The sequence below is a fragment of the Microtus ochrogaster genome, unplaced genomic scaffold, assembly GCF_000317375.1.
Source record: "Microtus ochrogaster isolate Prairie Vole_2 unplaced genomic scaffold, MicOch1.0 UNK4, whole genome shotgun sequence".
Lineage (NCBI taxonomy): Eukaryota > Metazoa > Chordata > Mammalia > Rodentia > Cricetidae > Microtus > Microtus ochrogaster.
In genome coordinates, this window is record NW_004949102.1 from 11,127,501 (window position 1) to 11,143,389 (window position 15,889).

At 44.7% G+C, this 15,889-nt stretch overlaps 1 protein-coding gene across 1 annotated transcript in view; it reads left to right on the forward strand.

Moving 5' to 3' along the window:
* Positions 1–7,532: 7,532 nt before the first annotated feature.
* Positions 7,533–15,889, forward strand: part of LOC102001783 (aldose reductase-related protein 2-like) — a 14,152-nt gene continuing 5,795 nt past the window's right edge. Inside the window, exons 1-4 of the mRNA XM_005365807.1 lie at positions 7,533–7,651; positions 10,005–10,172; positions 11,176–11,292; positions 12,278–12,355. Coding sequence (XP_005365864.1) covers positions 7,586–7,651; positions 10,005–10,172; positions 11,176–11,292; positions 12,278–12,355 — 429 coding nt within the window. The 5' untranslated portion in view covers positions 7,533–7,585. The remainder of the gene's footprint in view (positions 7,652–10,004; positions 10,173–11,175; positions 11,293–12,277; positions 12,356–15,889) is intronic.

The window sequence follows — 15,889 nt, forward strand, 5'->3', positions numbered from 1 at the left end:
ATCTAAGCCACCACTACCACCAGGCCATCCAGCATGGAGGGCGAGTCCCTTTTCTCCACCCCACTGTGGGCTAGCAGCACATGCTGGGGAAGTTTCCAGTCTACTTCATGTATGAAATAATGTGTGAATGGTGTGTGGCCACACGGAAGTGATTCTGTTTTAAATTTATGTTTTATGCATCCTGCATGACTCTCTTATTATTTTGATGTGTTTAAAATTCATGTGAATGCTCTAAAGGACACATGGTTTCTCCATTCCTTACTGTACCACATGACCACCACCATTTTGACTAAGGGCAAGGAGGGCAAGTCAGATGACCCCTGCCATCTTTGCTATGGGTAACCATGTGACTGCCACGTGCTACCTGTTAGTTCTCCCAGCTTGCAGAGACCCCACCCACCTGCAGCAGATGTGTTTGCTCCCACCTGCTAGGAATCTGCCACTGTGATTCTCCACTTTCTCTCTCTCTCCTCTCTCTCTCTCTCTCTCTCTCTCTCTCTCTCTCTCTCTCTCTCTCTCTCTCAACTTTATATGCAAATGTAAGCTAGCTTTAACTCTGCAAGTGTGTGAATATGTGTATGCTGCTTAAATTCAACTGCATATATTTGTAGATGTTCCTACTGTTAAAAATGTTTTAAGCAGTCCTAATGAGCTCTTTCCATTATATCTCCTTCTAGACTAAGGAAGCAATAAGTCTCAAATATTTTAAATTGGTATTTACTTTTAAATGATGATGAATATATGGTTAAATCTGTTATGACATACTGTATAAATGTGGTTTAACTCTGCATTAAAATATATTCTATATGATGATAAAAATTTAAAGTTATAAAGATCAGATTAGCAAAAGCTAACCTAAAGATTTCTTGTAAGCTGTTTTTCACTATTGTCAGTTTTTACTGTTAAATTAAAACCAGTTACAACGAAGCTGAAGGACTCTGGGTAAAACATTCCTCCACGACCTCTCAGCTTGGATCCATCTCTTCAGGCAGATCCTATACTGTAGTCATAGATACCAAAAAAACAGCCCTCAAATGCTCAAAGATCTGGGAAATATGACATTTAAGTATTTAATTATTAAAAGGCTTTTCATAACAGAGACAGGTTGGCTCCTGACAGCAACCCCATTTCCTCCAAAGAGATAGATGGGTACAGAAGAATGTCCATCCATAACTTGCTTCAATTGAAAGCATTAGCCACTGAGCAAAACTGCCTTTCATCTAAACTGCTGAAGATCCCCAGTCAGTGGGCAACAGGACACTGAGGAATTGATAGCCTGGCTGCCCAGGGCAAGGTAGGTTGGTCTTCCTATAGACTCCTAATCCGCAAGATCTTCTGAAGCCTGGCAGGCCCTGCACTATCAGCTGTAAGACAGATGTTGCCTTGCCCTCAGTGACCGTGGAGGACCCTGGGGAGTGGCTGTTTAGATAGCCAATCAAGTCTCTGTCATTTTTCAATCAATAACTCAGGTAAAATTTATCCTCCTCAAGATCTCTGATGCTGTTTGATGACGGGTAGCTTTGCTAACTGCCTTCTCAGTTCTTTGTGTAGAAATCAGGTCATAGGTCTCACTCTCCTGCCCCATTACCAGACTCAACAAAGGGATAAACTCACAAAGCAGATTTCTCCTGAGTGTTAAGGTAATGTCATAATGATAGGGAAAATGTGTGCTTTAAGGTTTATTTATATAAACACATGAGAGCTCAAGATGTGGAGAATCTAAAAATGTTTTAGGGCCTCAGTTATTTCTCTCTCATACTGCTGTTTACAGTCTTAACATTAATCAGCAAAATTCTGATTATGGCCCCATGGCCCCATGGGCACCCCATGGCCCTAGTTCTTCACTTGTTTGGTCAGAGTTACTCCAAGATTTTTTCATTATTTGTGGCTATTGTGAAGGGTGATGTTTCTCTGATATCTTTCCCAGCCTATTTATGGCCCTGTCTGTGTGTATGTCTGCACTAGACCTCATTACAGATGGTTGTGAGCCATTATGTGGTTGACAGGAATCGAACTCCTGACCTTTGGAAGAACAGGCAATGCTCTTCTTTCTGTTGCCAAAAGAGGACACCAGACCTTATTACAGATAGTTGTGCGCCATTATGTCGTTGCCTGGAATTGAACTCAAGACGTTTGAAGAGCAGGTAATGCTCTTAACCACTGAGCCATCTCTCCAGCCCCTTTTTCCACTTTTTAAACTAAATTAGGTTTCCTTGACGTGGTGTGTGGATCACATGTGCATTCCCCTAATATGTGGAGCACAGGGGTCTCCATGGACCTATTGGCCGTTCGTGTACCTCATAGAGGAGGTCTAAGATAGATTGTTTCTCCTGATTTAAATTGGGTTAACCTTTTGCTGGTGTTTGTAGTCCTTTGTATGTCTTGGATGTGAATTCTTCATCAGGCACATGAACGTGCCAGTATTTTCTTCTTCTAGCCATCTTTCCTTGCTCTCCTTGGCGGTGACTCTGAAGCATGCTGGTGCGTGGTGATGGAGCTGTTAGGCTTTAATGTCCTAACACAAAGTTTTGCCTGATCCAGTCACAACGACGTGTGCCCATGTCCTTGTCTTAGAATTTGCGCATCTCATTTCATACTTTTAATGTTACATTCTGAGTGAATTTTATTGGTGTTGATTCATAGTCACCAGCACTTGTTTTTTTCACGTGTGGATACCAAATTGCCCCAGAATCATTTCTTGTTGGAAAAAAATTGTCCTGGAACTAGCTGTTATAGACCAGGCTACCCTTGAACTCACTGAGATCCACCCACCTTTGAGTGCTGGGATTAAAGGCATGCACCACCACAGCTAAAAATATTGTTCTTAAGAATGATTTTGCAACATTTTGTTGAGATTCAATTGATCAAAAACATGGGAGTTTGCTTTGGGTCCCACAAGCCAGGACCAAATCAAGTCAATTTCTCAGGTGAGAACTTTGGTGAGAATTTTGGTAAAATCTCTAAAACCCCCTTCAATGTGTCAGTTACATTTTCTGGTCTAAAACCCTCCATGACTGAAATTTCCCCACTGGAGCAGAGTCACCTCTGGGGAACAAAAACTTTCCCTACCTAGAAGAGAACACAACCATACCACAAAGCTAGAAGGATCCTTGATCTGCAAATAGAATGTAAAAGAAAGGCCCAGACTTGCAGGCTGGGGACTCCTCAGCCACCCTCAGCATAGGCCAGCCTCGTCGTTGGTGCAGCACAGGTGTGAGCAGACTGGCTTTGAAGACATCGGTCGCTAGAGCACCTGGGAGGCCAGACCCAGGCTGTACTGGAGCCCACGAGCCCGAGTCCAAAGGTCCACGGAAGCCAATGGGGATCACTGTTTTAGAAACCCACAGAAGAGGAACTGCCATTTGGCTTTGTGCAGGGGTGAGGAAAGAGCCATGGCCTTGCTCTCCTTGATGTTGCTTTACCATTAAATGGGTGAGACTGGGCTTCTCATCACCTAACATCAGAGGGAAGCTCTGGAAAATGGAATTACCCATCAAGGGGCGCAGACTTTGGCAGGTGGAATCAATGCAGCTGGCCCCGCAGGAAGCAGGTGGTGTGTGGAAGGAATTGTGGCATGCTGGGCAGGGTTGCTTTGTTAATTGGAAATACAGTAGGATCATCTGAGAGAGGGAACCTCAACTGAAAAAAAAAAAAACCTAGACAAAAAGACAAAAACCTAGACAAAACGCGGGGAGAATATTAAAAAAAATAAGAGGGGTGTGTGTGTGGGGGGGGTGTTTAGTCCGGGAAGGGTGGTGCCAAGCATAGGTGGGTGGTTCTGGGCTGTAAAAGAAAGGAGCAAAGCCATGGGAACAAGCCAATAAGCAGCATCCCTCCATGGTCTCCGCTTCAGTTCCTGCTTCCAGGTTCTTGCCTGGATTCCCTGCCGTGGCTTCTCTTCATAATGGGCTGTGATTGGGACGCGTAAGCCAAAAAAACTCTGTCCTCCCCAAGTTCTTATCAGTCACAGTGTTTGATCAGAACAATGGACTCCAAACTGAGACCTCTGGTCTGGGGAGGTTAGGCCGGGAGGGACTACCCGAGCAGCCTGGGCATCTGTGTGTTCACTGTCAGGGAGCAGATCCTTCATGATCAGAGGCCATTAGGTCTCACACACAAGAAGAGCAGCCCAGAGGAGCGCATGTTCTCAAGTGTCATTGGATTTAATACTTCATTACCAATGGCATGTCGCTGTGCATGGCTGTGCAAGCTGCTTCCCAGCATGCCCAGGAAGCAAGCCAATCTTGACGTATTTGTTGATGAGTACATTTTATTTTCAGCTGAAGCCTTGGCCCAGAAGGAGGCCACATGGAGGAGACTAAGGTTCCACAGAAGCCATTTCGGCAGACAGCTGAGGAAAATAATTATGAATGCTGATGGGAACCCCAGGGGAGCTGGGGATGGGGCGTTCCCTGGAAAGCCTGGACTGAGGGCATAGCTCTTTGGTGGCAATGATCTGAAAGGGACAAATGTGTCCTGCTTTCCGACCTCCAGCCGGCCCAGCTGCCATCTCCAGAGACTCACCCGTCTCTGGCCCTCAGAAATCTGTTTTCAGAATTTCAGTTTGGAAAATGACCAGACACCCATCACATGGGCCTTCCAAAGGGGACCCAGCAGGAGGGCCTGGGCTATCTGCAGGGCAGAATTTGTCTTCAGTGGCCTTTTTTTTCTGCCACTGTCACCTTAGGCACTTGGGGGTGAGATATTTTTCCAGTAGCTATTGTGGGGAGGGAGCCCACAAACCCTTAAAGTCAGAGGACAGCTGGTGGGAATTGGCGCTCTCTTCTCACCACGTGGTTCATGGAGTTAGGTGCTCAGCCTGGCAGCTGGCACCTTTACCCTGGCTCCATCCTGTTGATTGGCAACCACAGGTTCTATTCCAGTCTTTATACTAGTACTAGCCCTCAGTTCACACTCTATAGTTCATAGATGCACACACACACACACACACACACATACACACACACACCTTATAGACTTCAGAGTTTATGAGACCTCAATTAGATCAAGAGGCCTAGAGTTAATAATGTCTAGGCATCAATTTAGATGGGCAGGAAGGATGTTAAGGGCTCGGTTCTGGAGGCACCAAGAGCCAGCCCCAGATGACGGATGACATGGGCATTCATGAAAAGTGAAGGGATAGGTAGAAAGATGGATAGATGGGTGGATGGGCCAGAAGCAATTGGAGTGGGCCAGGTCAAGGGATTCCACTGGCTGAAGCCCTGGGGACAGCTGGAAGTCCTCTGACTGCTGGTTCCTTGTCACATGCCAGCTTATCAGATGGCATGTCAGTGAGACCATTGCCACCACAGGGTTAGCGTCCTTTTTACAGGGTTCAGGAAAGGTGTTACATGCTCTATTGGTCTTGTGTGTTTGATAAAATACTTTTCCCACATTTATTTGTGTGCGTCTCTCTGTGCATGTGTGTTGGTTCACGTGAGTCCTGGCATGCATGTCTATGGAGGCCGGAGGACAGCTTGCAGGAATCGCTTCTTTCTTCCACCATGTGGGGTCCAGGGACTGAACTCGGGTCCTCAGGTTGGGCAGCAAACACCCTTACCCTCTGAGCAACCTGGCAGGCTGTGTCTTGGTTTTCTTGACATGGTTTTAATATACCTCTGAGCCCACATGTATCGAATCTACTTCAGTGAGTTTTTGGGTTATACCTTGTACTTTTGTGAATATATGTCATTTACTGGTTCACGTGTCATGGTTGGAGCTGGGCAAGTGGTTCTCTGCATGTTTTTGTAATGCCCCATTACTGAAGGCAGCTCCAATACAATTCATTGAACACAGAGAAGCTGAGCTGCTGTGCCTACCTAGTCTTCACCCTTATGGACTAAAGTTCACAGTACTAGGAGGTACTGTGCACACTACCAAAGATAAAGGTAAAACCAACCCAGCTACAAACCCTTTGATCTGCAATGGCGATATGCCAGCAAGATGTGCTGGTGCAATAGTGACAAAGTTTTTGTCGGTAGTCAATCAAGATCTGATCTGCTTTAAGGCCCACTCTATGGGATGGAGCCTATAGCCAACACTGCTTGGCTGACCAAGAACCTGAAACTAGACAGAGAACAACCAAATACTACTGTCCTGCAAGGAACAATAAAATGACTCCTAATGACATTCTGTTATACTCATTGATCAGTTCCTTGCTCGTCCATCATCAGAGAAACTTCCCCCTGCAACAGATAGGAGCAAATAACATGGTATTTGCAAATTTGAATGAATGGGAGGGGGCCGGGAGTAGATGAATTAGAGGTATCTTTACATGGGAATAGCTAGACAGATGGCAATTGGGCTACTGAAGGCTAGGACCAAAAAAGAGGTTTTGCTCTGGTTGGGTAAGGATAGAGCAGGGTGGAAAGCATTCATAGCACTTATTCCTGCTTGGGGAGATGGGAGCTCATTCCTGGCAGACAGACTGCCCATGCTCTTTCTCCATCACTGATAAGAATGGGGTCACCTTGCTTAAATCTGCACCTGCCTCTCTGTTTTCCTTTTTTTTGGGGGGGTAAATAAAGTCTATTCTATCAATCCCAAAGATAAAATAATAGAGTGCTTTTGTGAGTTACAAAATTTTGTTAAAATCTTTATGCCCATTTTTGTATAAAGTTCTCAGAACAATAAGAACAAAGTCTCTTATTTCTAGATCCTGAATGGAGGCAAAGTCCATCATCATAACCATTATCGTCATCATGATCGTCAGCGTCATTATCACCACCACTTCCACCAGGATCATCGTCACAATTTTGTTTAGGAGCTGATTTTAAAAAAACTCATATATATGAACATATGAAGTGATACATAGTCTCATAACCACCTTTATTTTTCATCCTGTATTGAGTACATAACATCTTGTAATAACCAAAGACTTTTTTTAAAGTAGGTATTAATATAATTTTAGTACTAAAAAGTCCTGGCCAAATGGTTAGCAGGCAATTTCTTGCTCTGTGAGAATCTTTACCAAAAATCTTAGAGCAAGGGGATGAGTACAAATTAAATTATGGGCACTTCTGGAATCATAGACTGGGAGAAAGGTCACCATAGCCTTACATAAAAAGTCTCTCTGCAAGGATATCTGTCCAACTGTCTGTTTGATCTCAGACAGACAGCCCCTTTTTATTGATCCCTATGTCCCAAGATAGTTGATTTCAAAATAATTTGAGTCGGCTTCCCCATTTGACCTTTGGAAGCTTGCTTTCTCAGGGCCCACACAGTTCCCTACAGCATGCCTCCTCCTGTGGCACCATCCCTTCCCAAATAGTCTAATCAATTCATCCTGGAAAGAGCTCCCATCTTGTGTTATTCTGGTTTACAAACTTGTAGGTGGCACTCAAAAACCTAATCCATGCATTCTGGATCAGCCTTGGCACTCGGTAGTATTTAATCTTCATTCACATTACTCAATCTGACAAAAGACCAAAATAACATTTCTGTTGTAGTGCCAGACCCTAGCTTTTGGCTGCCTGCCCACGCTGTAAGAGCTGGCCTCCTGGTCCAGGACATAAAACCACTGTTTGCTTCCTTAACCAGGGCACAGGTCTGTATCTGCTCAGGAAGAACCGTTTGTGCGGCAGCCATGGCCACCTTTGTGAACCTCAGTACCAAAGCCAAGATGCCCATCGTGGGCCTGGGTACCTGGCAGGTGAGTGGGCGATCTTGGGCCACCCGCTCTCCTCAAGAGCCACTTTGGCATTTCTTCTTCTTTGCATAGCGTCTACCCAGGGTTTTGAACTCCAGAGCCAGAACCCAAGTGACTTTCTTTTCTCAGAAATGCTCCAGGCTTCAAAAATATGAGGGTGGATTTCATAGAAATGATGATAGTTCCCATAGCAAGCATCAGGTTGATGTTGTATGTTAAACACAAAATGTTTTTGGGGCAATTACTCTCTTAACTAGTTTTTCTTTGGGACTCAGCAACTTCCTGCATGGTCTGTCTTTGCTGTTACTTTGTTTCTGGTTGAGTGATTGAAAGAGGGAATAAGAATTCCCAAATGACCCAGCTCGCCTTGCTGCCCATGGGACTCCATCTGCAGCATCTGGCCTGGGAGCCTGTGTGAAAGGCAGAGTCTCAGACCCCAGCCCAGGCTACTGAACTGCCATCTGCCTTTTACCAAGACTCTCCATGGTTCTGGTGTACAGTCAAGGCCGAGCACAGGAACCACAGAGAGCCTGGACTGGCGGCCACGGTTCTGCCTGGCTATGTTAATCTTTCCTGGTAAAACGTCCTGAGATTTATTCTAGTGTCCAGTGAAGCAGATTTCCCAGCCTCTCTTGGGACAAGCCTGACATTGTGGCATCTAATTCTGCCTTCCCTGCCTTTCCCCTCAGCCACAACATGGCATTAGGCAGCTTGTTCCCAGGAGCTGTCTTTGGTTTTGGGTCCTTCTGCCTCAGCCTCTCCAGTGCTAAGATTTCCGGCGAAGCCACCATGCTTGTCAGGAGCTGGTTCTAAAACCCTTCTGTTCTCCTGTCCCTCACAGTTCATCTCCAGACTGTCCCCTGTTCCTCTTTTCCTTTTTATACTCACTAGGATCTCTTTTTCTTTCAACACTGGTTTGAAATCTTACCAGAATAGATTTGTTTCAAATCACAATTTCACATCCATCAAAACAGTGAATGATCACTTGTAGATCTCCAGGGAATCTACTCACTTGAAAGAATCAGCCGAGGTGAACTTCCAGAATTTCCACAGAGATATAGAGACCACACAGGAGTGGTTTTCAGGATGGAGAAAGGACAATGTGCTCATTAGTATGCATGCAGGAGGGTGGGGCTTGGCCTGGACCCTACTGCCTCTGAAGGACTGGCAGAAATTCCTTCGCCCCAAGATGGTATAGCTGTTGATCTCTGTTGTATGATCTTCTTGATGTTTAACAACTACAGAAAGAATTTCTAGATTTTGTGAGGGTTGGAATGCTTTTTTATCTGTCTGAGGTTCTTCTGTTGTTTTGAGACAGGGTCTCAGGCTGGTTTCCAAGGCTGGCTTCGACTGGCCTTGAACTCCCAGTCTTCCTGCCTTCCATGTGCTGATATCATTCATAACCACGAACCAACACACATCGTGTGTGTGTGTGTGTGTGTGTGTGTGTGTGTGTGTGTGTGATGTGCTGCACATAGGCAGGCTCAGATTCATGCTTTTCCTGCCTCTGCCTCCCTTGGGCACCACTATACTCTGCTGAGAGATGACTTGCAAGTTTTTATTTTCCCAAGCTACTCTCTGGGTACTAGGTAAGGTCAGACCGTGGTATTTTATATGGCCTTTTCTCTTGTTCTAGTTTCTTCTTCTTCTTTTAAATCCATGAAAAAGAACGTCCATTTACCAGGCTTTCTGCTCTTTCTCTTTATGAAACAGTGATTATCCAGTGACCTGCACCTCCTGAATCTTGCTGTCAGGTGGTGTGATACAATTTTTACAGCAAGCAAGCAAGCAACAGAAGGCACAAATTGTAACTCTCTAATTTGTCAGTCAAGGTTCAGAGAGACTGAGAAATCTGTTCAGCCTCATATTAATACACAGTAGAGTTTAGATTTAGCTTGTAACGATCATGCTCATGCTCAAGGTGCTTATAACTGTCTGGGGTCTGAAAATTCCTCTTTGTCACTTCAGAGTTCAGGGAATTACAATGTTGGAGCCATCTGCCACTCCCAGAAACTAGAGACCCTTCGAAATCAGCTGACAAAAGGGAAAAAGTAATAATTTATTACTAGAATGGGACATGGGATGGTAATCATTACAATGTCATATGTATTAAGATGCCATGGCGAAAGCCGTCACTTCATAAGCTAACCTAAAAAGTTAATAAAACAAAAAATGACTACTTTTTCATTAATCACTTTTCCTTTGAAAAGTTTTCCAGCATATGTTTTTTTTTTCTCCCCAGTGTCCTTTTGGAAATAGAACCCCAGTAAGGTTGTAGTTTTGAGACTCTGGTCCATATGAAGCCTGCAAGAGGGGGCCTTAGGGTCATCTGATGGTCCCCTCTCTTGCTTTTCAGTCTCACCCAGGCAAAGTCAAGGAAGCTGTGAAGGCGGCCATTGATGCTGGGTATCGCCACATTGACTGTGCCTATCTGTATGAGAATGAGAGCGAGGTGGGCGAAGGGATCCGAGAGAAGCTCCAGGAGAAGGCTGTGAAACGGGAGGACCTCTTCGTTGTCAGCAAGGTACAGTGGCTTCAAGGCAAAGGGAAGATCTGGACCACATTAAGAACCCTTTCTTATGTGGCTGTTTTTCTCCTAATCTTCTTCCTTGATTTTGAGATCCCTGGACGTAAATATTCACACTCTTAAGTCAGTACTGGAAGAAGATGCTGCTGGCCCCAACCCTTGCTGTTTTCCTATAGTGGGAATGGCTCCAATGAGCAGCCTGATACCCTTGGTTTCTCTATCTTTTCTTAATAGGATCCCCCTGCTAAGTGGTAGGCAGAGGCTAGGGGTGCATTCAGGCGCATTTCAAAACATATTGTCTCATGCTGTTCTTAACAGTCTGGCCCTGAAGGTTTATTGTTGTTGTTGTGTTGGTGTTTTTTTCTTTTTTTATCAGACATGGGTATTTTGAAAATAGTGGGAGCATTATTTATTGTTAAACAGGAATCTCTTTTATTTCAGTTCAGTAAAAAAGTGAACTGTAAAATATTATTAAAAAGAAGGGACTTGGTGTGTGAGGGGTCCTAGACATTGTGTTGGACATAACTCACTAAAACAGTCTAGTTCCAGGTACCTGGAAACTGTATCTGGTGCAATACACAGACCCACGGTGGGGAGTGGCCATATCTAGATAAATTTATATTTCAGCCCTTGAGCCCGACAGGCTTCAGGCTGTGGGAGTACAATAGGGACAACTGTTCTCAGTAGCATCAGGATGTCTGAAATGTAAGGGTTAGTCACAAAGCCTGCCCCCTGGGAGCTGGCAGCAAAGGAAAGGAGTAAACATATCTAACCAGAGGTCAAGTGTGCTAAACCATTTAGGAAACAGAATGCCAGGTGCATGGAAGAACACATAGGCACAGCCTTGACTTGCTGAGCTACTGTGTTGCCTTTCTTAACTAACTTTATTATAATGGTTTGCCCTGGGGTTAGATCAACAGCACATCTCAAAGGAGGGAGGGTGACTGTGGAGTGGCCCTTTCTTTACCCCGTCCTAACGCCCTCATGTCACACTCTGCAGCTGTGGCCCACCTTCTTCGAGAAAAGCCTGGTGAAGAAAGCCTTTCAGAAAACCCTCACGGATCTGAAGCTGGACTACCTGGACCTGTATCTAGTTCACTGGCCACAGGGATTCCAGGTTTGAGCTGCTCTTTGCCCCATCTGTAGATGCTGAGCGAATGCCAGAGCAGCAGCTGTGCCTGAGCTGGGGGCAGGAAAGAGAGCAGAGGCATTAGCTCTTACACAGAACAGAAGGACTCTGGCCCAGAAGGGTTCTGGATCCGCATTTAATGTTTGGGGATGGCACATGCTTAGGTTTTGCTTTAATTCTGTTTTAAAGGAACTATGATTCTTGCCAGCCCAGCTATATATGACTGGCCTGTCACCTTCCCATTGACTCTGTGCCAAGCGGTCCTCTCCTAGGGAAGTGTGTGTGTGTGTGTGTGATATATGACTGGCCTGTCACCTTCCCATTGACTCTGTGCCAAGCGGTCCTCTCCTAGGGAATCTCATAGGAGAGTCTGGAATAGTATTCAGGCTCAACACTCTTGCTTGCCCAAGTGCACTCATGTGCTGTCAGCCTGTTGATGCTGGGAGGCAGTCAACCTACCCAGGAAAACTGTCACTCAGTGCTGGGGACCTCCTCCTGCCTGCTCTCAAGAGCCTGAAGGAAATGGAATTTAGCCTTTTCTCCTCAAGACCAGCTACAAGTGATGGTGATGTGCCACTCCAAATCTAATCTTTCAGCAGGTTTGTGACCATAGATGCTGGCCGCTGCTATGTCCTTTCTATTGGATGTTTGCCTAATTGCCTTGAAGTTAAAATTTCCTCCAAGTTTGTATGGGCCTTGGTATGCTGGGTTAATTTTCATGGTGATAATGATGGCTTCTGCAATATACGAACAGCAGATTGTAAAGCCAAGCCAGCAGTATCAGAAATAGAAGATATACCTATTGTGGTAGACTGAGCAGAGATGGCCCCAAGGCTCTTTTGATGTGTGTTCTCCAGAGCTTGAACAGATGCTGTGCAGGTGTGGGGTGTTCTTACCACCCTGTGCTGAGGCCTCTCTCCACAGGAATGGTTATCTATGAACATTCTAATGGATCTGTTCTTTTGCATTACAGCCTGGGAAGGAGTTTTTCCCCACAGATGAAAAGGGAGATATTATCACCAGTAAATACACATTCTTGGATGCTTGGGAGGTAGGTTCTGGTTTCTTTAAAATGTACTCAAAGAGATAAGTTTGTCAGATACCCATTGACTCCACCTGGCATACAGGCCATGTGCCTTATATGGGATCTCATCACTGAATTCTCCAATTCTCTCAGTACATCTTACTCACCACCAGATGGATTGGGGTTCCCTTTGGCCCTATTTACACTGAGATCTAAGTGAGGCGGGAAACTCAAATTGCATCACAATTTGATATAAACACGCCATCCTGGAAACAGAGGGATGCCCTGGGGGCTCATAATAATTGGGCAACTTGGAGTAAAAAATTAACTCCCATAAGCCTCACTGTCCTCGTCATTAAAAAAAGCATAATATAGCCAGGCGGTGGTGGTGCATGCCTTTAATCCCTGCACTCAGGAGGCAGAGACAGGCGGATCTCTGTGAGTTCGAGGCCAGCCTGGTCTAGAAGGGCTAGTTCCAGGACAGGCACCAAAGCTACAGAGAAACCCTGTCTCGAAAATAAAAAAAAAAACATAATATATAATAATAATAATGCATATTGTTAGGGTGTGGCAAGGATTAAAATAGCTAAAATATAGAAATTTAATCAGAGCCATTAGCTTCTCCATGTATGGAATATAAAATCCTCACCTAGAAGACTTGTAAGTCATCAGGTCACATAGAAAACACGTGACACAGTCTGGACTGGATCCAGCTCTGTGTGACTCAGCAGCTACCGAGGCTTTGAGTGTCCTGCTTGGCAGTAAATACACATGGACATCAGAGAACACAAGTGTCGTGCTGTTTAGGTCAGTTGAGATCTTGACTTGCATAATCATGCAAAAATAATTAAAGTTTGATTGTTTGTCTCTAATATCTTTTACCACTGTATGAGTTAGGGTTATTATTGCTGCAATGAAACGCCAATATGGGGAAGAAAGGGGTGTATTCATCTTATACTTCCACATCACTGTTCATCAGTAAAAGAAATCAAGACAAGAACTCAAACAGGGCAGGAACCTGGAGTCAGGGCCTGATACAAAAGTCATGGAAGCATACTGCTTACTGGCTTACTCCTCATGGCTTGCTCAGTCTGTTTTCTTATAGAGATCAAAACCACCAGCCCAGGAATGGCACCACCCACAGTGGGCTGAACCCTCCCCTACCAATCACTAATTAAGAAAATACCCTACAGGCTTGCCTACAGCCTGATCTTATGAAGGAATTTTCTCAACTAAGGTTTCCTCCTCTCTGATGACTGTAGCTTGTACCAAGTTGACATAGAACTAGCCAGCATAACCACTATCCTCTTGCAAATAAATACTAAAAGGTGGGACAAAGTGAAAGAACAAGTCATAAATGATTAGAAAAGACAGACTCCAAGAATTAGCATATTGTTTGTCAGGCTGTCCCGAATCGCACTGCACTGCGTTTCCGACTCTAGGAAACTTGCCTTCTCTGGAAAGGAATTGATGAAATGTTACTTTTCCCTGGTTTGTCCCAAAGTGCTCATCTACTAGCACAGTGCTCTTGCCACTTTGAGCTTTAGTTGGTCATGGTAAGAAAATGAAGAGCGCAAAACCCATGTGACAAACTGAGGGTGAAGGTAGAAAGGCAGGGCAGCCTTCCTGCCCCTGGGGCAACACTGGAAACCCTGGCGCTGAGGAACACTGTCCTGGGGACATGGCCTGCCTGGTGCTGTATAGTTAGAGAGGCTGTGATTACCTGCACAGGATGCTCACACACGGCTGAGGAACGTCCTTTCTTTGTGGGTATGGTCACTCCTAAGTTAGCCCATTTAAACTCACTGTTTCAAGAACTAGACTTGGGTAGAATTCTTCTTCGGTCTGCTTGTTGTTGGTACCCCATCTGGTGTGAATAGATGTTTGCTCATTTATTTCATCTCCCCAGGAAACCTGGAAATGCATTTAAAGGAATTATCCTTGACAAATGAATCATTTACTTTGCCCACTAGTAGCAGAAGATTTGTTACAAGGAATTTAGAAGGATGAGAGACTGGAGGCTGGGGATTTAGCTCTGGCAGAATACTTGTAGAGCAAGAACAAGGCCTGGTTTAGCCAAACAGAAACAGACTTTTACAACTCGGGTACATATGGTTGGGTCTTTAAGACTGGATGAGGCTTCTGGCATTAGATGTGAAAGGAAAAATATTAACCCCCCCAAAAAACTACAACCATAAGGAGGCTCTATAGTGTGATCCCACTTGATTGATGCTTAAACAACAGAAGGGCTTATGCACACAGAATCAGCCATGTTGCCATGTGTGTACCAAGACTCACAGACAGCCTGGTTTCGTTGCTCGTTTTGCAGTGAGTTGAGGGTACTAATTAGAGACTTCATAATATTTTACTATGTGATGTGAACACTAGTGTGTCTGAAGTTTGTTCCATAACATTTTCGCCATAGCTCTTAAATGATGTCATATTAAGATGACAATTCTGCCGCAGTATCTCATACTGGGGCTGATTTGCTGTCTCATGAATAAATCCAACAATGATTCCTAAATAAAAGCTTTATAGACATAAAAAGATATCATACTGCTCTGATTTGATCTTGGCAGAATGGAATATGTCTGGATAGGGTAGTTTTATGGATCCACAACCAATCCAATAGAAAGTTCATCGGCCACAATCTATAATAGGGGAAGAAAATTGAGTGTAAGGAAGGACAGATGGATCATACACCCAGAACACTTAGTTTCCTCCCCACTGGGAAGATGCTGGGACCTTCAGATCTTATCAATGTTAAACTGTTTTGCCTAGTAAAATCTTCTTCACTCCTTATTCACTCTAGTACTTCTCATCCTGGTACACTAAAATCAACAGAGGGCATTTTGAACATCCTAATATCCATCCCAAAGGAAATCAGTAAGAAGTCCTGGGAGTGGAGTCTAGACACCTGTTTCTTCTATAGCCTTCAGAGGGTCCAGATGCAGCCAAGACTGAGAAACAGTAGACAGTGTCAGCTGAACACACCCTGCTCATCCCTACCTCTAAGCCCTTGCCTCCTTCCTCACAATCTGTTCAGGAGTTTACTGCCTTTCTTCACAACACCAACAATGGGTTGGGCCCTCCCACATCAATCGCTAGCTAAGAAAATGCCCTACAGACTTACCCATAAGCAAATCTTATGGAGGCAATTTTTAAAATTAAGTCCATTTTCCCAAATAACCCTAGCTTGTGTCAAGTTGACATAAAACTAGTTATCACAAAGGTCAAGCCTAGTTTGGGTAGAGAGATACTAGCCCTGGAAGGAGAAGTGTTGGCTCAGGACCCCCAAAACCAAGTTCTCAGACCAAGTTCTCAATACAAAGGAGATTTATTTGCCCCAGAGGGACAAGGGGCAGAAAATAAGAGAAAAAGACAGGATATAGAGGTTGAGGGAAAAGGGGAAGGGGATAAGAGAAAGGAGCAGGGGTACTGTCAGGGGAGGGAGGAAGGATGCACGTGTGTGTGCACATACAAGGACTGCTCTGCATAGACAGGAGACAGATGTGTGTGCACATACAAGGACTGCTCTGCACAGAGAGGAGACAGATGTGC